The sequence below is a fragment of the Thermobia domestica genome, chromosome 8, assembly GCF_964235325.1.
Source record: "Thermobia domestica chromosome 8, izTheDome1.hap1.1, whole genome shotgun sequence".
NCBI classification, from domain to species: Eukaryota; Metazoa; Arthropoda; class Insecta; order Zygentoma; family Lepismatidae; genus Thermobia; species Thermobia domestica.
The window spans coordinates 158716769-158740262 of NC_137461.1; the positions used below are offsets into that span (position 1 = coordinate 158716769).

A 23494-nucleotide genomic window follows, 5' to 3' on the forward strand; every position below is an offset into this window, starting at 1 on the left:
AACTCGTATTCATCTCTCACTTTCAATATCAAGTTATATGAGAGCAATTCAAAATATAGTGAGAGAACTTTATAGACACACAGCATTAATTTAATATTAATAGAGCTTGCTTTGACTTTCAATTGTTACTTTTAGCAATTAGAATATATGTATATGAGTATATATTATCTTACAGTACACCAATAATGCAGTGTAGATGTATCTACATATACGCTATAGCTATAAAAGTATTATTTCAAGTTATATTTCCTCATTAGTACGTAATATTTTTCAAAATAAGTTCTTTAATTTATAAATGTAAATACATAACAGATATCTGTTGAACTTTGGTTTAATTATATTTAGCCATGCCATTTTCATCGAACAGGTTTCAGTAATATTGTTCAAAGTTATTACATAGCGCTTTGAAGAGAAAGTGTGAATACTCTGCGTTAGTTGGAGTGGTTAACCACAGAGAGGCGCTGTTGTAGTTTTACGATCCCACTTCGTATGAAACGCTACAGAAACAAATGTAAATCTCATATATGTTTCTTCTTTTTTTAACAGTTTATTAATTCAGTTACAGAAACGTAGCGTGTACTTAGTTGATTTCAGTATTAAATTGTATACTTAATACATATGTAGCAGTAATTTGTAGATAAACATAAAATTTTAAAAAATAATTAAAAAAGAATTTCTGCACCCACAAATTTCCAAACTCTCAAATTTGTTATAATATTTTTCCATCTATTAATAAATTCTTTGTATATTTTATACATGGCATTGAGACAAAACCCAAGTTACATTTTAAAATATAATGGAACTTGTATAAACCAGAACTTCAAGTGGAAATCTGTCATTAACGGAAACTTTTCAAAGTCCCGGTGTGTCTTTATATTGCTCTTCAAATTTGTATAAAACGGAAATCTGTTCAAAACGGACGAAAATGTCGGACCCATTGCTTTCCGTGCTTTATGCAAGTTTCATTATAAAAATAAATTGATAACATAGATAATATTATAAGTAGGAAATATAGGCCTACCTATAACTATACTGCAAGATTTCTTCGTTGAGCCCTGGGTCAGTAATTAGACACTAGCAATTTTTGAAAACTTGAGTGATGATTTTGCGATTTTTGACGACGCTAACTCCTTCCGAATTTTCTTTGAGCGAAAAGAGAAACGGCATTTGATATAATGTAAAAATCAATTTGGGAATTAGTTCCATGGAATGAATGTTCCTTCCTACATCCCAGCACTATGGCCTCAACTTTGATTTCATTCAAACTGTCCAAAGTATCATAAAAATATGTCACCTTACATGCTTTTATTAGATGCAATGTTAGCGGTCACTACTTTTCTGCCTGTAATAACACTCTAAACACTTCTTGAGTTGAGTACATTAGAGATGAATTTCCAGTCTTAATTTGGTGAAGACAGCGCCGTTATTTTCTTTTGAAGATATTCTTCGTAATTTACTTATACAGCATGTACATTTAGTGAATTTTGACTTTTTTCTATGTAACCTGACAAATGATAAACGAGACCTTCTTTTGCAGTACTGCATTTTGGAAGTGGTGGAGAATTACTTATCCAGTCACATGCATCTGTATTCTTTTCAACCAAAATCAACTTGAAAATGATATTGTGTAACGCCTTTTTCTTCAATTTATTTATTTTTTCTTCAGTGATTTTTTTTTTTTTTTGGCCAATTTTCTCATTTAACTGAAGTCGTGAGAGAAATATTTGAGGTTCACAGTGTGAACTCGAAGAAAGCAAGTTTTTTTTTTTTTTTCAGGAACATACATAGACTGCAACATATGTAAATGAAGAAAGTCAAGGGTAGAAGGGTAATCATCACATGACAATGATCTTATAATTCCGAAATGTCATTCCAGTGGATCCTGATTAAATGTTGATGTTAATATGTAGGAAAACTATTATTCCACAAATATTCGGCTATTTCCAATGTACTTTGAATGGTGACACGAAGATATTCAAGTGTTCTTTCAGATGCGAAAGTGATCTTTGTGTTGTTGATTAAATACATGTTCTTATTCAAGTGTTCTTTCAGATGCGAAAGTGATCTTTGTGTTGTTGATTAAATACATGTTCTACAGAGTTTTATGGTGTGAGCAATTTTTAAAAAGTCCAGAGGAAGGGATCTTAGTGTTCAAAGCATCGGCAGTCATTCATGTCAGGGAGGAAACTACGCTCTGGTGAAATCTGAAAACGATCGCAGCGCCACCCTAGCCTTGGGGACAACAGAGGGTTGACAGTTTATATGGACTAGAGCGGGAGAATCCACACTTTCTCTTCAAAGCGCTATGGTTATTATGTAAGACATTATACCTGAAATGATGGGTTAATTTGAATAATGGTGTAACTAGCAATTCTTCAATTTTTCAGGAAAGCAGAAAAACAAACGCCCTTATTCAATTAATCAACGTATTCACACAATATTTTTGGAGACAGGCGTTGGCTACGCAGCAGAGATATTACCTTAACACCACTTAGACACAAGCGGACATGCTCAAACTTGCAGAAAATATGTATATTTCGTTTTACCGGAAACAGGTCGATACGCCCTTATCCAAATTACCCCTTCAATTAATACTGAAATTATGCTGAAAAGTATTCTTCCCCTATTTTGAATGATAACTTGTAGTGAAATGAAGTTTCATATTTCTCATCGCAATGCATGATCCCAGAAAATTTCGTTCTGACTTTTACAAGATAGATGTTTGTAAATAATATTTGCAAAATACTCAAAGGATATTTTAAGTGAACCATGCTATTTTATTTTAATTTTTGTATTTCAGTGACATTTGTTTTCTCCCGAACTTGACTGCAGAAGGTTATCGAGTAGTAATATTCAAGTATCCGGAAATTGGTGCCAATTTAGATGTGGAAAAGTTGTTTTGGATAGCTACAATGGCATTAGATGTATCATATAAAGTAGACACTCTGAGAAGAGGATTGATTGTAATAATGGACCTGTATTATTTTGGAGCTGAGCATGCAGCAAAGCTTTTAAGTGCCCCCCTAAAGAAATACTTCACGCTTTTGTTTGTAAGTTTATCTATTAGACTATGAGTTCCATTATCAAATGAAAAAGCAAGCATAATTCAAAGCTAGTATAAGCAAAGCATGGTTTCAAGTAACGCTTAACCCTACAACCACACCGTGCTTTTATTAGGACATGTATCACACCGTGGGGTCATATACGACCCCAGTCTGGAGAGTCGTTTTATTCGACTAGATAGATTTCCTTTGGTGCCTTGTAGCTTTATCGTGAAAACGCAAGCAGTTTATGAGAAATTCAAATCTATTTCTTGACATAGTGCTCCTAAATGCAGGTGGACCAAACGCTTCAGACCACATATCACTTACTGTCAGGTGAGAATTTTTTAGAACACCGGCTAGATAAAGCAAACCAAATAAGGCACACAATTCAATTTTGTCAGTGGGGGATAGATAACTCTGATCTGATTTGAAGACACACTTTTGTCTTTCTATTTCTTCATTGGTAAAAATCACAATTGTGTTCAAAATGTCATCTGAAAAAAAAAACAGTAGCCAAATGTCCTTTGCATCGGTTCTTTGTTTCGCTTCCTTCTTGAGCCCTGGGAGATGAATAACAATGTTATTTTTTTAACGTTCTAGTGGATTTTTTTTAAGGGTTTAGTGTACCACTTACTGTCATTCTTCCCATAAATGACGTTGTAACAAGTCAACAAAATATCATCGTTATCAACATCAGCTTCAAATTCATCTTCCGATTGATCATCCTGCTCCTCATTATCCTCATTTTCACTTAACAGTTCATCAGCATCGGACAGATCATCATCTGATTCTTCTAAAATACGAACAATATCTTCCTGGTTAGAAAACTTCCTTGATGCCGCCATTCGTAAAAAAAATCGCCCACTAGAAAATGATTTGTTATATGGCTATTCAAAACAAACTACGTTTCATTAATCACACCGTGGGGTCATATATGACCCGAGCACTCAAAATAACACAGAACTTTCCGCACCAACACAACAATGCAACTTGCAGTGTCAACAGCATGCTCCGAACTGAAGCTAGACAAAGTGTTGTGTTTCCGTCTCACAGCGACGCTGGCGCAGAACGCATTTTATATGCACTGGGGTCGCCGGTGACCCCACGGTGTGATTGTAGGGTTAATATTATTTCCGATTACCGTTGAAAGTAATAGAACGATGCGTACAATAAGAATTTGACTTATTAATACTGTGACTCATCGCTATGCAATAAAACGAGAAAGTTAAGATCTTCTGTAATTCGCAACAACACTATCACCAAAAAGGTCTTGTCACTTCTATTGAGGTACTCTATCTTGTAGCACTATTAATTGTTAGTAAGCAGGTTAGCCTACGTAAATATTGAATAATATGCAACAACGTAGTATCACAGTATGAATGCAATGAAAACCAATAAGTACACTGCAATCTTGATAGAGAAAATAATTGTAGTTCAGAGAAAGAGTTTATATTAATTGAACGAGTTGGTTAGGAAGGTACATATTCCATAAGTAGGCAAACTAAACTAAGATACTTATTTAATTCTTTGCCTACAGCCACAATTTTAGGTCTGCTATCCTTATGTCTGTACCTAGGTAGGAACGTATTAGTGAAAAATGGAATAGTGATCATAAATACTATCCAATTTCGATACATTGAGCATTTTGGAATGAGTCCCTTTTCCAACTCACTCATTCAATTACTAATTGTTAAGGCTAAAGGACATATCTAACGTTTTCAGTGGAAATGGTTTCTCCATATACATATAATAACACTGTAAATCACTTTCCAAAATAGTACGAAAAGTGTTTATGCAATATAAGGTTACTCCAAGTGTTAATTTACTTCAACACTATATATTGACTTCTTTAACCCTTTCACAGAGGAAGTCGACTTTTGTCGACAGAACCAAATTTCCTTAACATGCGAATGTCGACTATAGTCGACGTGTTAAAATTTGTTTGTCCGTATCTTGGCTTTGTCGAGAGTAGTCGCCAAAGTTGTACCGTTCATTTTTGTTTGTGTTCTATTGTTTTCGATAAACAATAGAAATCACACAGAAAACCTTTGGCGACTACAATCGACAAACCCAAGATACAGGCAAATTTTAACACGTCGACTATAATCGACATTCGCAGGTTAGGGAAATTTTTTGTCCGTCGCCTTCCACAGTGAAAGGGTTAATTAGTTTTCACAGATTCTTAATATTATTTTTGATAAGGAAACAGATTAGTTCTGTAGAGCATATAAATATATAGACAAATACAGTTATTCACAAATCTGAGTTTTTTTTCTGGTCATGAAGGGTGTAGACACAAGCTCTTTTAACATTGAACTTTTAACATTATTCTTGACTGATCCTCACAAAATTGGCAGAGGAGGGAATCAAATTGAGGAACAAGACATCACACATCTAATAATGTGAAGAATCTTCGAAGTTATACAAACCGATCACTCGATCATAAAGAGAGTAAGGGACAGGGATTACATTATTGAGACAACATTTTGTACTATTATGCGACGATTATTTATAGCCTTTTCTACAAAGCACCAACCCCCTTTCAGGTAAATTTCTGAGAAGTTACCTTACTTCGTGTTGAATATGAGTACACTTTCAAACATGTTAAGAGATCAGAGACCATGGCCGATGCCCTTTATAGGTTCACGAGTACAACAATAGACAAGAACGATGTAACATTTCAAGGTATAGTTGCTTTTTCCACCAACCAACATCTCAATCTGAGCTATCCAATTTTAAATCTTGATAGCTGTAGACATCATAACGGCACAGAAAAATGATCCCATGGACCTCTCTATCATATCTGAAGGTACAGGTTCACCATATGAAAAAAAGAATAATCAGAGTATTGTAAAGCTTGAAAACTGTCGAAAACAAATTGTACCCTGTGTATTGGTTTAGGATCACCAAAAGTCTTCTTTGAATATCTCAGTCGTTTCAAGATGAAGCTCTTCAAGTGCTTCATTGTTCCCCATGCTAAGAAATTATAGTGACCAAGATTCGACTTGCTGCTTTGCAAATAGTCTAACTACTAAACATGTGGAATTTTCTTAGAAAGAAAATTCCAAACTGCCAATCTTGCTTTCCTAAACAAGTATAATTAAAAAATGCGTTTTTTTAAACTTGACTTGCTATCTTCCAAAGGTGCCCTTCTCTTGCTTGATTCTTGATCAAATTGGACTCTCCTCCACACTGCCAATAGAAAACGATATATATATATATATATATATATATGGTAATAAGAAACTATTTGAACAAACTTCGGGAGCTGATTCCTGACACCGAAACAATCAAAAAAGTCCTCTTGAACTTTGGTTAGTGAGGGATAGTTTCGGCGATATAAGGTGCCGAAAGCGTGGAAAAATGAATTTCAGAGGACTGTAATTCTAAAACAACGATACGTAGAGAGTGTGGTTTAGAACATGACACTCGAAATCATACCTGCTCGATTAAAAAATGTATGTTTCAAACATCTGCAAGATGTGTGTGAGGGATTCCCCAATGGAACGTAGGGATCTCCTATAATCTGGCAAGTAATATATATACAGTATATATATATATATATATATATATATATATATATATATATATATATATATATATATATATATTAATAGTTGCGGATCTCTACGACATACTTATTTATGATCCTGTGGAAAGATATACAAGTGAAAAATTGATTGAGGCACTTTACACTCTAGTGTTTCTTGTTTATGATTTTCCGTATTGTATAAACTTAGATCGCTTACCGTCTCATGCCTCATTTTTGCTCCCCGTCTTTGCTCAAGCGTCTTTGATCAAAATGTAATACACAACAACAAGCCTATATTCTACGTAGTACAGAATTTACAAAGAAAATTTGTGAATCCAAAAATCTTTACGTCACTGTCAACAAAAATTCCAAAGATAATTTTGTTTCTCCCTTCTATCACATTTTCCGTCAATACATAGTACTCCGCTTACGAATTCTTTTATAGCTATAGCTCAACATAGCGGTGAGCAGGCCGTGGCCACAAGTGAAACTAACATCAAAACATCCCTTGCGAACAGGGTTACCAACTACAGAATATGTTTCAGTAATCTGCGTCCCAAGAAAAATAGTGACCACCCATATTTGTTTAATTGAATGTCATGTGAAATGTACGAGAATTTTGAAATACTATTCAGTACATTATTAATTTAATAATGTTGTGTAATATTATTTAATATTGTGTTTAGAAGTAATTTGATAAATTTAGTCCGATGACTGGTAATTGATAGACAATTGGACAATTTGATTTTTTGCCTTTAACATTGATTTATAATCCTTGGTTCGCAAAACAATAGTTCTTACTACAAATAGACGATCCTAGATTTGAACCCGAGATTTCAGCCATTTTAGAACCAGAATGCTAAATGCTAACTTGTTCTACCGAGTACACAAAACAACTCGATACCGATTACGGACACTAATGATAATGATATATATATATATATATATATATATATATATATATATATATATATATATATAGCGAGAAATGCTCGCTGATCCCTGGGCAACAAATTTTGTAACGCCAACCTTTTTCAAATAGATAATAATAATAATAATAATAATAATAATAATAATAATAATAATAATAATAATAATAATAACAATAATAATAATAATAATAATAATACATTCTCGAACTCAATTAATCTCAACGAAGTTATTAGCGCTAAAGAAATGAAATATGTTTGCTTTCTTTATTGCAATGTTAAAGTACCCTCACTGCCTGTCGCCTATACTAGTGGCCTAATGTTACAAGAATAGATGATAAGTCTGTTTCAAGTCGCCTATGTTTGTGGCCTAATATTACAAGAGTAATGATAAGTTTGTTGAAGCCACCATTGCGTTCAGTGTTTCTTCCAGACATGTTTCTGTGGGTACTCCCCCCGCAGCTCTGAGAGTGCCCCCCGGACGAGACCAAACTAATACGTCTATAGTATAACAATAAATACAATAGTACCAGCAGTGCCCTCCCAATATACTACGTGTGCCTCCCGGATCACTTTTTCTGAAAGAACAACTGATTGTGTTATGTTTTACGTAAACAAATCCGAATTCATCATTGTTTGTACTTACATTGAATTGATGTGTCTTTATAAAATCAGTGTCAAATTGTATTTAAACTCTTTGGTTGTGTGAAGTCAATGAAAGCGTGAGGCCCTAGATCATGCCCACCGCTTGCGATGCCATTGACACAACAAATGCATCATAATTATTAAATAATAATAATAATAATTATTATTATTATAAATTATTTAAAATGGTTACGCCCTTTGGTTTAATATTAGAAGAAACCACAAGTTTTTACCATTTCCGAAATAATCATTCTTTATTATAGAGATGTTCTCGGGATATCAGCCATGTGAAATCCGACGATAGAGCCGACGTTTCAAGAACTGACATCGTTCTCGTCTTCGATGCATCGTTCTCGTTCTCGAATGCAGTATACTCCTGGTGTTTTAAGACCTAAATCGTCTTTAACTGGACGGAGTAGTTTTCTGATATCTGATGGCGGTCTGTGTATGGTTTTGATATTGTGTTTCTTCATGATTCTTGCAATGTTTCCTGATAGTTTCCCAGCGTAGGACAGGACTGCGATGTTGACTGGATCTTCAGATTCTGTGGTGATCTTTTTACTGGAAAAGGTCCGTTTTAGGACCAATCAAATGTCATCTTCCTTGTATCCATTCTGCAGTAAGGTCTTCTTGAAATGTGCAAGTTCACTGGAGAAGCTTTCTTGGTCCGAGATTGGTTTTGCTCTAAGTGCAAGCGTGCTAATAACTGTATTGCGCTGTGATTTATGGTGAAAACTGTTTCCATTAAGATAAAGATCAGTGTGGGTAGGTTTTCTGTAAACACTATGGCCCAGACTTCCATCAGGTTTGCAACGAATGAGAATGTCTAGAAACGGTATGCAGCTTTCTGTTTCTATTTCCATTGTAAAATTGATGTTGCTGTGTTGATTGTTGAGAAATTCAAAGAACGATTGCAGTGCAATTCTCCCATGAGGCCAGATGAAAAAGGTATAATCAACATACCTATAGAAACATAATGACTTTAATGGTACTGTTTCTAGTGCTTTCTGCTCGAAGCTTACCATGAGAAAGTTTTCCACTGCTGGTGAGAGAAGTGACCCCATGGCGACGCCGTCCGACTGTCCGTCGAAGAGGAAATATGTGGAAGTTGAATCTTCTTGTGATCTTGAATAAATCAACAATCTCCGGCGGGAAGTGCTTACTGAGTAAATTTAACGTGTCTTGTACTGGAACTCTGGTAAAGAGAGAGACCACATCAAAACTGACTAGGATGTCGTCTGGAGAAATGTGTATCGTCTTCAATATTTCCACAAATTCATTTGAGTTCTTGACGTGGTGTTCACACTGTCCTACTAGCGATTGAAGAAGAGAGGTGAGGTACTTAGCCAGGCTGTAAGTTGGGCTTCCAATCGCACTAATAATGGGTCTCATTGGAATATCAATCTTGTGTACTTTCGGCAGTCCATACACTCTCGGTGGTTGGCAATTATGTGGCGTGATTTTCTTGCGTGTTTCTTCTGGTACGTTGGTTTATTCAGAAGTGTAGTAATTCTACGTTTAATACTGGAGGTGGAATTCTTTTTGGGTTGTCTATAGGCAGAGTCGTTGAGTAAATCCGACATCTTCTTTTTGTAGACTTCAGTGGGTATGAGTATGGTGGCGTTGCCTTTATCCACTAGCAGTACAGTGTTGCTGGCGTCCTGACGAAGTTTCTTAAGTGCTGTTCTTTTTTCTTTTGTGATGTTGGGTTTTGGCAATCTGGCCCTTTTCAGGACCAGGCATACATCTTGGCAGATTTCTTCTGCTTCTTCTGCTGGTAGTGGCTGTACTGCTTGTTCAATGCTAGAGATTATATCTCCTGTTGGCATGGTCCTGGGAACTGGAGCAAAGTTCAGCCCTTTCCTTAACAACGAGGAAGTGGTTTCGTCTAATGGCATGTCAGTGAGATTGATAATGACTTTATTTTGAGACTGGTCCGGTATTTCTGGTACTGTCTGTGTAGAGTGAAAACTTCCTGGTTTGCTTGATTGTGGTCTTGTGGAGAAATAATTCTGCTTGTGCTGCGGAGCTTTTATTCACCCAATCCCAATCAGAGGGAGCCAACCGTGCAGTCAGGAAAAGGTATGTTGATAGAAGCTGTCGGTCTACGCTGTCGAGTTTCTGGCGAGTGAAATTGATGCGTTCCCGTACAAGGGCGAAACTGGTCCTCTGTAGAATCTTCCTGATTTGAGTTTGGCTAAGTATCTCACCTCTCTTCTTCAACCGCTAGTAGGACAGTGTGAACACCACGTCAAGAACTCAAATGAATTTGTGGAAATATTAAAGACGACACGCATTTCTCCAGACGACATCCTGGTCAGTTTTGATGTGATCTCTCTGTTTGCCAGAGTTCCAGTACAAGACACGTTAAATTTACTCACAAGTAAACCTTACGTTTGGGTGAATCGAGTTGCTGACTGAGACACATATGAGAAAGTAGTACTAAATGTGGTCAGTATTTCAGTGAAGTTTTAGGTGCGAAGCTCCAGGGGTTTAGGAGATACAGCTACCAGAACATCACATGGAAGTACAGAATAGTCTTCATACAGCTGGAGGTAAAAGCTCTGTAAGACCTCTTGTAACGACAAAAGGTGAATAACAAATATATGGGTACATATTAGGGCTAGAGGGAAGTCATATAGTAAGGGTATACGTGACGGCGGCCATCTTGAAATCCGCCATTTTGAATTAAGGTTAAGTTTTTAAAATAGGAATAGGGTCATGTGATACATGATTTAAGGCGCAAATTTAATCAGAACAACAATGGTGACGTTAATTTTGATTTACGCGCAATTGGTAAAAAGTTACAGGGAAATTAAATATTGTTGCTGCATATGTATTAGTCCTTTACCCCACCTTGTAAATTTTGTGTTAATGATAATAATTAAATAAAAAGCAGATGGATAAATATTAGGTCTATGGTAAGAGTTGCCTTGATGGTGGCCATGTTCAAATCCGCCATTTTGAATCAGACAAAAGTTTTAAACAAAACGCATAACAGTGGCACCTTATTAATAGCAAATTTTACCATACATCCAACGGTATAACCATTTTTGCTTTATCATTAACCAGCACAAAACTAATGGATCGCTCCTTACGATTACTGCTTTGACGGAATTGTTAACGACAAATGTGTCAAGTGTAACTCGATTGCCTTTGTCAGGTGTGCTCACTGTGAGCAGAGCATTTGTGCAAGTCATGCACTCTTTTCTGAACTACATATTGATTGTACTAATTGAGGACTTTTCTGGAAGAAAGACCCAAGTTCAATTATGACTCAATTCCACTTTGGTCATTTTTCCTTAAATTAGCAACTTGTTTATGCGATAACAAATGCTGGTTAATGATAAAGCAAAAATGGTTATACCGTTGGATTTATGGTAAAATTTGCTATTAATAAGGTGTCACTGTTATGTGTTTTGTTTAAAACTTGATACAAAACTCTTTTGTCTGATTCAAAATGGCGGATTTGAACATGGCCGCCATCAAGGCAACTCTTACCATAGACCTAATATTTATCCATCTGCTTTTTATTTAATTATTATCATTAACACAAAATTTACAAGGTGGGGTAAAGGACTAATACATATGCAGCAACAATATTTAATTTCCCTGTAACTTTTTACCAATTGCGCGTAAATCAAAATTAACGTCACCATTGTTGTTCTGATTAAATTTGCGCCTTAAATCATGTATCACATGACCCTATTCCTATTTTAAAAACTTAACCTTAATTCAAAATGGCGGATTTCAAGATGGCCGCCGTCAGGTATACCCTTACTATATGACTTCCTCCTAGTTCTAATATATATCCATATATTTGTTATTCACCTTTTGTCGTTACAAGAGGTCTTACAGAGCTTTTACCTCCAGCTGTATGAAGACTATTCTGTACTTCCATGTGATGTTCTGGTAGCTGTATCTCCTAAACCCCTGGAGCTTCGCACCTAAAACTTCATTGAAATACTGACCACATTTAGTACTACTTTCTCATATGTGTCTCAGTCAGCAACTCGATTCACCCAAACGTAAGGTTTACTTGTCAGTAAGCACTTCCCGCCAGAGATTGTTGATTTATTCAAGATCACATTAACTTCCACATATTTTCTCTTCGACGGACAGTACTATGAACAAACGGACGGCGTTGCCATGGGGTCACTTCTCTCACCAGCAGTGACAAACTTTTTCATGGTAAGCTTCGAGCAGAAAGCACTAGAAACAGTACCATTAAAGTCATTATGTTTCTATAGGTATGTTGATTATACCTTTTTCATCTGACCTCATGGGAGAATTGCACTGCAATCGTTCTTTGAATTTCTCAACAATCAACACAGCAACGTCAAGTTTACAATGGAAATAGAAACAGAAAGCTGTATACCGTTTCTAGACATCCTCATTCGTCGCAAACCTAATGGAAGTCTGGGCCACAGTGTTTACAGAAAACCTACCCACACTGATCTTTATCTTAATGGAAACAGTTTTCACCATAAATCACAGCGCAATACAGTTATTAGCACGCTTGCACTTAGAGCAAAAGCAATCTTGGACGAAGAAAGCTTCTCTAGTGAACTTGCACATTTCAAGAAGACCTTACTGCAGAATGGATACAAGGAAGATGACATTCGATTGGTCCTAAAACGGACCTTTTCCAGTAAAAAGATCACCACAGAATCTGAAGATCCAGGCAACATCGGAGTCCTGTCCTACGCTGGGAAACTATCAGGAAACATTGCAAGAATCATGAAGAGACACAACGTCAAAACGATACACAGACCGCCATCAAATATCAGAAAACTACTTCGTCCAGTTAAAGACGATTTAGGTCTTAAAACACCAGGAGTATACTGCATTCCCTGCGAATGCGGGAAAATGTACATAGGACAAACAGGACGAACAATAGAACATCGATGTAAGGAGCATGAGAGAAATATCAAGCTGTTTTATCCGGCGAAATCAGCCCTGGTAGAACACAGTATAACGGAAGGACATAGAATTTTATTTTCAGAAACTAAAATTATTTCAAAGAGCTCAAACCACTGGGAAAGGATAATTAAAGAATCTCTTACCATACAACAAGAACCCAACAATATCAACAAGGATACAGGATTTCAACTCAGCCAGACATGGACACCAGTCCTAAAGAAAGCATGTATGAATACGACCAATCAGCATTAAGCTATAGAATCCAATCAGAGACATTAACCCCGCCCACTTTCCTCTCCTATATATAGTAGACACGAACTGGTCTCAGTATAATCGGCCTGAAGACGAGAACAATGTCTCTTCTTGAAATGTCGGTTCTATCGTCGGACTTCGTCTGGCTGATATCCCGAGAACATCTCTACAATATTCGCCACCAGGAAACCTTCAATTCTTAATCATTCTTTATGTTGTTCGTATGCTGATTGTTTAAGAAAGATAAGATACCGAACACTAACATGTATTATCTGCTATCGATACAGCCTCTCCCTCTCGATTACTTTTTAGTTTTGCTCTAGCACATTTAGTATCCTAACGCTTTCAGCCGTTGGCAACTCTGTAAAAACACCGTCTGCTACCATATAAACAGCGATGCTAGCGGCCTCAGGAAAAGAGAGCCAGCGCTTGGTCGCATTGTATTGTCCGTTTACTATAGCTTGGCGCTGTGCTTTGACACAAAACCTGACTAGCGAATCTTAGCAGTCCTTTCCCTCCTTTCTCCTTATTGCAATGGTAACAGTGGCACTAACTCATCAATTTTAGCACTAATAGGGTTTGGTTTTGCAGATTGTGGAAATTTCGAAACTAACAGTTTACTTCTTCTCTAATGTGAATTTATTGTTACAGTTCTAATAGTTAACTATATCAGGTTGGTCTCTTTAAACCTCGCGCCATGGAGAGAAACCAGACTTACAGGAAGATAGTATTCGAATTTTAAGAAGGTGGGGAAAAGAGAGCGAAGATGAGAAAGATGAGAAGAAAGGAAGAAAGAGAATGAAAGAAACACTTCTGCATTTACTTCATAACGAATTTAAGCAGTCAGAAAACGAAAAAGGGATATCGGAGCCAACCGCCACTATATTTGCGAAAGTGTTGGCAACATAATATTCTGGAGCCTGAGTGTTCGGCCCAATTCTGGCCTTACAGAAGCTACCATCTAAACATTTACCTCGTAGGACTGAAGAAAACGTTAATTAGGAAGACCGGCCGGAGCCGGGTTAATGCCCACGCTCGATCTATCTATTTCAATGCCTTTTTTTGTGTTGAGCAGTGTCCGGTAAGGGCGCCCAGAGAGTGAGGGCAAATCTGTACTGCTTGAAAATGTTTACATGTTAAAATTCGCTTTATACTGTACTTTGAACACTAATTCAATGTGTATTCTATTGTTCTTGCAAAAGCATACTTTATTTCTTAATAGGTTAAGTCTATGATTGTCAGTTATAATTATTGCATCATAATCCCCCTTCTCAAAATTCGATCAATTATTATGAAATTCTAGACTTGGCAGTTTGCAACATTGCAAACCTTCACCAACAGGCAATATGTGGCGAGAGTATTTCCACCCACACTCGCATCGAAATTCCCAGCCCCTGTTTACAATCAGTAAAATACGTTTCTGTCGCCTTATTTTGAAAACAACGCTGTCCACCGAACCTAACGATCTTTGCTATCTCTGTTTATTATTTGCAACACAATCTGCAACTTCCCAATATTGCCAGGCGTACAAGGCTTTCAAACACTTTCGAACAACAATACTTGTACAAAATTGAGTGGACATTATATGTAAGAATGTAGTACATAATAACTAATTTGATTTGTCATAACGTTAATGTCTCAGTCATCTCAAAAGTAGCAAATTTATGCAGTAATAATAATTGGTCTGCGGTTGTGCAGAAGTAGGTGCATTCAGTTTGACGACTCATGTTCCTGGCAACTATGAATTAACCATGTAAGTTTGAGAAGCAAGGTCTTGACGCTCGCACTACAATTGTTGTTTATAAACATTTTTTTTTCATTCTAGAGTGAACAGACAATACCAGCCTCAGACAGTATTGGACCTTTTGAGCCCAACAATGATTTTCGAAAGCGTCCAGAAACCCTACGCCAAGTAAGAGAAAGTGTTCAGAAAAATTTGGCCAAGGTTTATCAGAAACGGTTGGACAACTATAATCCCTATCTTCAAAGAGTTGAACTCAAAATTTGGAATAATGTTGTTATATTAGACACTAAACCAAAAGTAGGCACCCCAAAATGTTTTGATTTCACGTACTAACACCAGGGAAAGGTAACTGGTATCGTACAAATTAAAACACTTTTGTCGATTTTGATAAATGATCTTGAGGCAAGGAAATTACAACGTAAATTTCAATATAACGACTGAAATATCTTTCTAATTCCAGACTCAATTGCAGTGAAATAACCTCTGAATCTCAAGAGCATGCAAATGTATACATTACCTCAGCTCTTACGTTCTGGTGCAAGGGATTATAATTCTTCTAATATATGCAGTATTTTCCATTCAATTTTCTTGCTTCTGTACAACATTCTGGTTTTCTATTTTCTTTTTCTTTTTTCTTTACTTCAGTAGTTTGTTATGATGCTAACGAACCTATAGTTTAGTTCTCCAATATTTCAGATATATTTTCACACTTTATCATCTTCTAATTTTCCATAAGAAGCAAGAACTAAAAGAATTTTTAATAAGATTTTTGTTAATATTAGTATTATGTTGATATTTGTTAATATTACGTTCGTTACTGCTCAGTTTTTGTTAAATATTTATTTCGTACTATTTACATGTTAAAATTCTAAAAGTAATAAACATTATTACCAGGGACAGAATTGAGACCGTAATATTACTTGGAAGAAATTCGGACTACTCTTTCGAAACGTTAGATTTGTAAAATAATGCCACCTCGCTTCTCCTTTTTCAAGCCTTACAACTAGAGCTGTAGTATTAAGACTCTAAGTTTCCAAGCACAATGTCACAATTTTCATGCACAATACACATTCTGCTCGCCTTTGGTCTTCATACAGTGCAGTATAATAATGCACCGTACCTTCTGAACATTGAATTTCTCTTCAACCTTACCTGAATTGAGTTCCGATCAATCCAATGGCACAAATTTATTCCTTATTAATACCACATTCTTCCGAAACTAAAATGCACCAATAGATACAGCTATTGCTGTTATCATGTAGTGTCAGTAATATCGTGATGAATAGAGCAACCCTCATTATGCTTTATTTTTTCCAAATTATGCTTTATTGTTAATTTCAATCATTGTTTTACATTAATTGTGTATAATGTATAATATTTACTATATATTAAATATTCTAAATATCTTGATCTATTTATTAATATTTTATGCAACCAGTTTCTTTCATATTTAATGAACTTCCTACTTAATGCACAGTAAAGAGACATGCTTTACTCGAGTAAGTTTTTTTTTATCACTTGTGTGTACTTTAGAAATGTATATACACAGAAATGGAAAGTAAAAGATGATACCATAAAAATACAGAAAGTGTTCAAGTTCAAGAGGTATACATAACAATATAGTGTGAAGTTCTTGTGCACTTTTTATACATTTGAAATCATCATTCATAACTGCGCAGTTATACTTAGAGAAAAAATATTGTTTATTCCTTATTGGCGGGAAGTTTTCTTCTTCTTTCCTTTCTTTTCCTCCATTTCAAAGGATTACACCGAAAGTATACAGAAATAAAAACAAACTTTTCATTGTTGCATTGTTATATTCTCAAAGATTTTGCATTGTAAATACTGGTTTTAAAAAATATTAAAATACAGTATGTGAAACTTGCAGTTAAACAGAATTTTAAATTATACTTTATGCTTTATTTCCTAAAATTATGCTTTACTATGCTTTTAAAATTAGCTTCTTCTGGACCCTTAGACAACCATAACCATGTTCAAAGTACCAACCATATGTGTAAAATGCCATTATGCTTTTTATGCTTTTGGGTTACCCTAGTGATGAATATCAACACCGCTTGGCCTGATCGATTCCCTTTATTAAATATCGTTAAACACGTGTTGCAAGTTTCATAGGAGCAAGTTCCATGCAATTTAAATATTTAATATGATTAATCGTCAACCCTATTGAATTTCTCGAATAAATTTAGCTACTCTTGCCTGATAAAGAATATTACATAAAATGCGTATTGCATTTTAATATTAGATGCAAATTTTTCTTTCATTAGAAAATTAAACAAATTATTTTTATTACAAGCACTCATGAAAGTGTGGAAATGAAACTACCCGTCTCCTCCAGGGATAATCAAGGCAAAATTTTTACCTGGGCAAACTGACTTTTGTGCCCCCCTAGTCCTAGCCTATGTTTTACATTTTGTTACAGTGGTTTTAATATTTTAAACCTTTTTTTTCAAAGTAAAAATTAATACTGAAATGCATAATATAGGTATATTTATACTTAAAATATACATACAGTATCAGTTACATTGTGTTTTATTATTATCATTATTATTATTATTTATGTACCGATATGTATAAAGAAAAACAAAATCAAACAGCATTTATTGAATACTATTAGTGGTGATATGATTATTAATACATTGTAAATTTTGTTATATCAATAACATATAGAGTCATTCTACCATATATCCGACTATATAACAATCTATTCTAATAACGTGAAATATCAGTAAATACATTTCACATAGTAGACGTGTTTTACTCACAGCAATATAAACAGTGTTACAGGCCCCTTGTACTACGAAACTCTCTTCTTCCATGGTGGAATGGAAAAAATTATGTAATTTACGCTACTTTACAAGAATATAAACCAAAAATGTCAGTAGAAAACACGTTATAAAATTTACTTTTTAATGCTCATTTTGCCGCCCCCTGATTGTGGCGCCCCGGGTAGTCGCCGAGTTGCCTAGCCCTTGGTTTTCCCCTGGTCTCCCCATATGAAGATGATACGATACATGGAAAGATAGAGTGAAGAACATTATTGTGTTTATACTGTTTAAAGATTTTCGACTTAAAGAAATCGTACGCTTAGAAGCTGTTATTAACTCTCATAATGATCATAGTAAAATTAATATTAGGATCTGAAAACCAGAATAAAACTATGAGGTATAGAATTATTTTCCATTGCAATGAATTGAAACCAAGGAGAGGAACGAACAAAAATGCTTAAGGATTAGAATATTCAATGTAAACCTTATTATTTTCTTTTATTTCCTCGTACATAGTCATATGGTTATAATGATAAACTTTGGAATTTCTTAAATACTGTTTCATCAAAACCTGAAATTAAAATTAAAACATCAAAATTTTTCATTTTATATTGTATAGATGTTAAAATAGCTGCATAGTCAGTAAAGCAAGTAGAGCAATGCAATTAAATTTAAAATGTTAGTGTAAATAAATCAAACAGGATACTTGTAACATAAACTATTTTTTTAAATTTTACTAACAGTCAATAAATATTTTATTCATTTTCTTTTAATATATGGTATTTATACAGACAGCATTCAACTAAGCTATACCCTTGTATCTGCTATCGTGAATTTATGTTTTGTACTATGAGTATTGAGAAATATCTAAATGAATCAAATATTTTATCAAGTTTATTAAGTACACTTTCTGATAGACTGTTTTGCAACATTTGGTTCATTTAGATATGTTACAATGAAGAAAATGCAATATAGCAAATATTATCATTGTACGGTAACTTGTATTGTTTTATATCTAATAATAGGATGTTTCGAAAATAATTTGAATTTATTTATTGCAGCAGGCTTACCCGGATCAATTTAAATATTTGATAGCACTAAACGTCAATTCTATTGGAGCTTCATTAATAAATTTAATTACTCCTCTTTTGACGAAGAAGGTTATACAAAGGGTAAGGATTTGTAACACTAGAAAATAATAAAATAATGAATTTAATTTTCATTACAAGCAAAAAGGAAAGATGATACTACAGAAAAAAGTTCGTGGAAGATCTAGAAATGATTGAACAGCCCGTTTTCTTAGCAAGAGTATTGCTCATTTATTTACTAACATATTTTTGCGTAAGACCTGAATTTGATTCTATTGGCAGTGTGAACCTCATATTAAAATACAGGTTCATATTTCATATAACCTTTCTGGTAGAAAGGGACTGTTCAAACGAATGTGCCCTATCACTAAAACGAACCTAGTCATTCATCACTCCGTATATATATATATATATAAAATATTATCTAATTCATACGTAAAACAGTTAAATAAAGACGTTGTTTGTTTCTAGTTCCTGTCTGGATCCGACTCTAAAGCTAAATAACGCACGTTACAAACACAAGTGTGTAGGTGAAGATATTGTGCGTCTTGTGACTGATGTTACGCGATCATCGCGGGTACGTTATTGTAGCTGATTAATATATTCATCATAATGCGAAAGCACTAATTAAATGGTAGATTACTTACTTCTCGGGCTTTATTGCAAACGTGAGCTTGTAGTGGACAGGATTGCTCACTGTTTTTCTAGATATTCTATCTTTCTCCTTTAATCTTCATTAACTATCTTGTTCACCATTATCCACTTGTATCTAACGCGTATGGTTAATTTAACATAAAACATATATAGCAGTAAAAGATGAAAACAAATTTTACTTGAATTTCAACAAAAATATTATTACGATTGATAGTTCTTAAGACTGCCAACATATTGATGACCTTTTAGAAGTAAGTTTTTCCTGAGGATGCGTACTCTGTTCATCATTTTAGTTTAAAAGAACAGTAAAGTTAAAATTTACAATTCTACTTGCTGCATTTATTCTATTATTTATTATCTTCTATTTTATTCTTGTTTTATTATTTTCATTTTGTAAGATTCAATAATATTAATAAATACGACTACCTAATTTGCTTCATTTCTGGATAAAACGCAATATGAAGTTTAAAGATCATGATTATACTCTTCGAAATTGCAATTGAGAATACTTCATTAATTAATTAATTAATTGGAAATCCATGTAACGAAACTCCCAAAAAATTCTGCTATAGAGGGCTAACGTGAAACTTGACCTGGATTTAACGCATGAATCTTATTATAGCTCTATTGTAATCTAGAAATGCTGTATTTCAAAATTAAAAATTCGGGGCACTATATTTTCATCTTTAAAATGTACAAAATAAAAGTCGCATTCCTTGCTAGCACTAATGCAGTAAATATGAAATCTAAAACAAAGTATTTAATAAAACACTTGATGCATTTATATAAATAAATAATCATTGAAATGTTTCGCTTCCTTATCTATTTTCATCGCTTTCGGTGAATGTGTGTGGTTACTTGCTTGAATCATCCAGTTATTGAAGTAGTTTCTTCTCTTTTAAGTATTTTATGGTGAAACTGTACATAAATTAAAAGTCAATAAAATTGGTCTTCAATATCACACATGCTTCAATGGTGTCGATGTCCAGTTCATTCCTTTCGTCTATTCATAATTAATCTGTAATTGAAAACATACACTTCACGAAAGTATTGGTTTCGGGAGAGTAAAGGAGAATTCTACCACAAAAGAAAGTGTTGAAGTATCGATTCCTTCCTTATGAAACGTCTTCCATAGACAAATCATTTGAACTGGAATTTCATATTGATGTCTTGCATTATACTTTTTCGACCAGTTCATGCTACTTAAAATACTGGATATAATCTATATGAATGGTCGAAATTTTAAAACAACCCTCAATAATGATTTAGCTGAAGCACATCCTCATGAAATGTCTTTTGACGTCAAACAAACCCAGGATAGCGAAGTAAGATCTTCACTAGGATTTTTCGAAACCCACTTTCAACATACATGTCACAGAACTTGTCATACTGTTTGTGAAATGTTACTTTTCTAATATAGTCTTCTTACAATGTACGCAATAAAGATCCTGTTTCTCTAGGTAGAAAATTTTCAGTTTTCCTGTTTCTAATACTATCAATAAGTCAATGAAGTTCAGAGAGAAGTTTAACAAAACTATTTTGCACTTGTTTGGCGAAAACCGAGACAAATATGCATCCCGAAATTTATTATCAGGACTACGGGATGCAGATGTCGATTCCAGTACGACTCCGGAAATTCTAAGACACATAGCAATTATAGCTGTAATTCTTGTAGAATCATACTGTTTTCTTAAACTTGAGATTACGATAACTTACTGAGGAGTTAAAGACTTGTCGCTCTTGCGATATCTCACGTCTCGGTTAAGTTCTTAATAAAACTTTAATTTTTCAAATGATACTTCGAACAAATGACATAGAGACAAAGAAACAGAAAAGTTTAAAAGCCACCGAAACTTTATACACGTCTCCTCTGAGCAGTGGCGGCGGTTGGACGTTAAAAGTGAGGGGGCAAGACATGATCTGAATATTTGTATATGAATGTTAGTTTTCCTGGTTGTTTCTAACATTTTGTTTGACGAAAGGTTGTATAACTAATAGGATACTATATTTTCAGTTAAAATACCGTATATCGTATATAATAGTTTATTAAGTAAATTGAGAAGAACAACGCAAGTAGATACTAGCTCTTTGTACTCTTAAACAACGAAAGTGTAAGAAGAGATTTGATTCCTTGCTCATGAACATCTTAAAATTCTGTCTGGAAAATTGTGTGATCAGATTATTTAATAAATTTGCAAAACAAATAAATAGAAAGGATAATATTAATCATAGTAATGAATAATGATGCTTGTTTTGCAAAAGTTATATTGAAACTGAGGATTAACGAAAAACTTAATATTTAATTCCGAACATGATATTAAATGTATGTTATTACTCTTAGAAAAAAAAAGACAGTAAATACTACAAGCATATGCTACGACATTTAAAGAAATATTTGCTTTTGCAACTTCTTGAAATATGTTCGTTGCCATTAGGTGCAGATTTCACTTTCTTGGAACACATCAAAACACAACAATACTTACAATCCACACTTCAGTTATACAAAATAAACTTAAAACCTAGAATTATGTTCAATTTACTAAATTTTATTGTATATACACTCGTACATCCTTAAACACAACACTTCACTCGTATATTACACTACAAAACAATGGAAAAGGTAGAAGTTGTTTCTTATCACGCTCTTTTTAATCGATATTCGTTACTTTAGAAAGAAGAAAAGACATTTTAGGAACTGTCAATTTTTGTGCAATTAAAGAATAACTTGTGAAATAGGCCCTACTTTTTTGCATAATGTTCTTTCGATTAGCTTCAAAGCGGCTCACTAACATATCGAGCCCTTGTAAGAAGAAATGAAAGTATGCTGAAATTGTGCTCCAATAGGTTATTTTTTGGGGTTATTTTCTGTGGCGATTAAAACGCAATTACTGTAGCTTTCTTTACTCCACGGGAAGACAACCAATACATATTCACGCAACAGCAAATATTATATAGCAGCATTTTTTCCTATTAATCAGTAACACACAAAATCGTTACATTTCCAAATGAAACTATATACATTAATTGGTTACTTAAAAAAAGTGCGGGGGCAACTGCCCCCCTTTGCCCCCCCTAATCGCCGCCCATGCCTCTGAGAATAAGAGCTGAATTCCACTATTATTCTTGCCACAGGTCAAAAATTCATTTTACTAAATAAAACTAGTTATTATTTAGTATAATGAGTAATAATTGATACAAAACGTCTGAATTCTCTTATCTTTCATAAGTTGAATAACCAATCATCGATTTCAATTGTTAATCATCTTTCCTATTCTGTTTGATGATTCATAGTTCTTTTTTTTAAATTGTTGTGGTATATATGGCATTTAATGTAAAAGTAGCATTTTTTTTTTTTTTTTTTTACTATTTTGATCAAAGCTACATTTCAACAATTTTGTCTTAAATCGTGTAGTTTAGTTCATGAATAATGATGGCGAGTTTCGTTTCTATCTTGCATCATTACTTTATGCAATTTCATAAATATTATCCTATTTTACAGACTTCTACGTTAAGTCTAATTATTCGGCTATTTTTGTGGCTAATGTTATGAGAATATTATATTCTCAATTAATGTTGTTGTATTTAAAGTTCAATGAAATTTGTGTAACATACTTGACTTTTCGTATTCAAGATCAGTACGATTTATAAGTACAGATAATTTTATTCCAAACGTTTTATATGTTTTATGCATATTTAGATGATTTAATTTAATATTGTATTCAATTGTAGCTAAAGGTGTATGGAAAAGAATATGAAGATTTATACAAAATTGTTCCGAAAGATCTTCTTCCCAAGGAATTAGGAGGAAATTCTGAAAGTTTACGCATCCTGACAGGTAAATTTTAATTCAAAACTTAGAACACCAGCTGGATATTAAAAAGTTAAAAACATTAAAAA

The 23494-nt window shown here is 34.2% G+C and overlaps 1 protein-coding gene across 2 annotated transcripts in view; it reads left to right on the forward strand.

Annotated features, from left to right (window-relative positions):
• Window positions 1-23494, forward strand: part of LOC145693308 (retinol-binding protein pinta-like) — a 53824-nt gene that overhangs the window by 24607 nt on the left and 5723 nt on the right. Inside the window, exons 4-6 of one of the 2 annotated variants that reach the window (XM_081769172.1) lie at window positions 2801-3050; window positions 18917-19027; window positions 23327-23432. In XM_081769172.1, coding sequence (XP_081625298.1) covers window positions 2801-3050; window positions 18917-19027; window positions 23327-23432 — 467 coding nt within the window. The remainder of the gene's footprint in view (window positions 1-2800; window positions 3051-18916; window positions 19028-23326; window positions 23433-23494) is intronic. The other variant, XM_081769173.1, reaches the window with a different exon arrangement.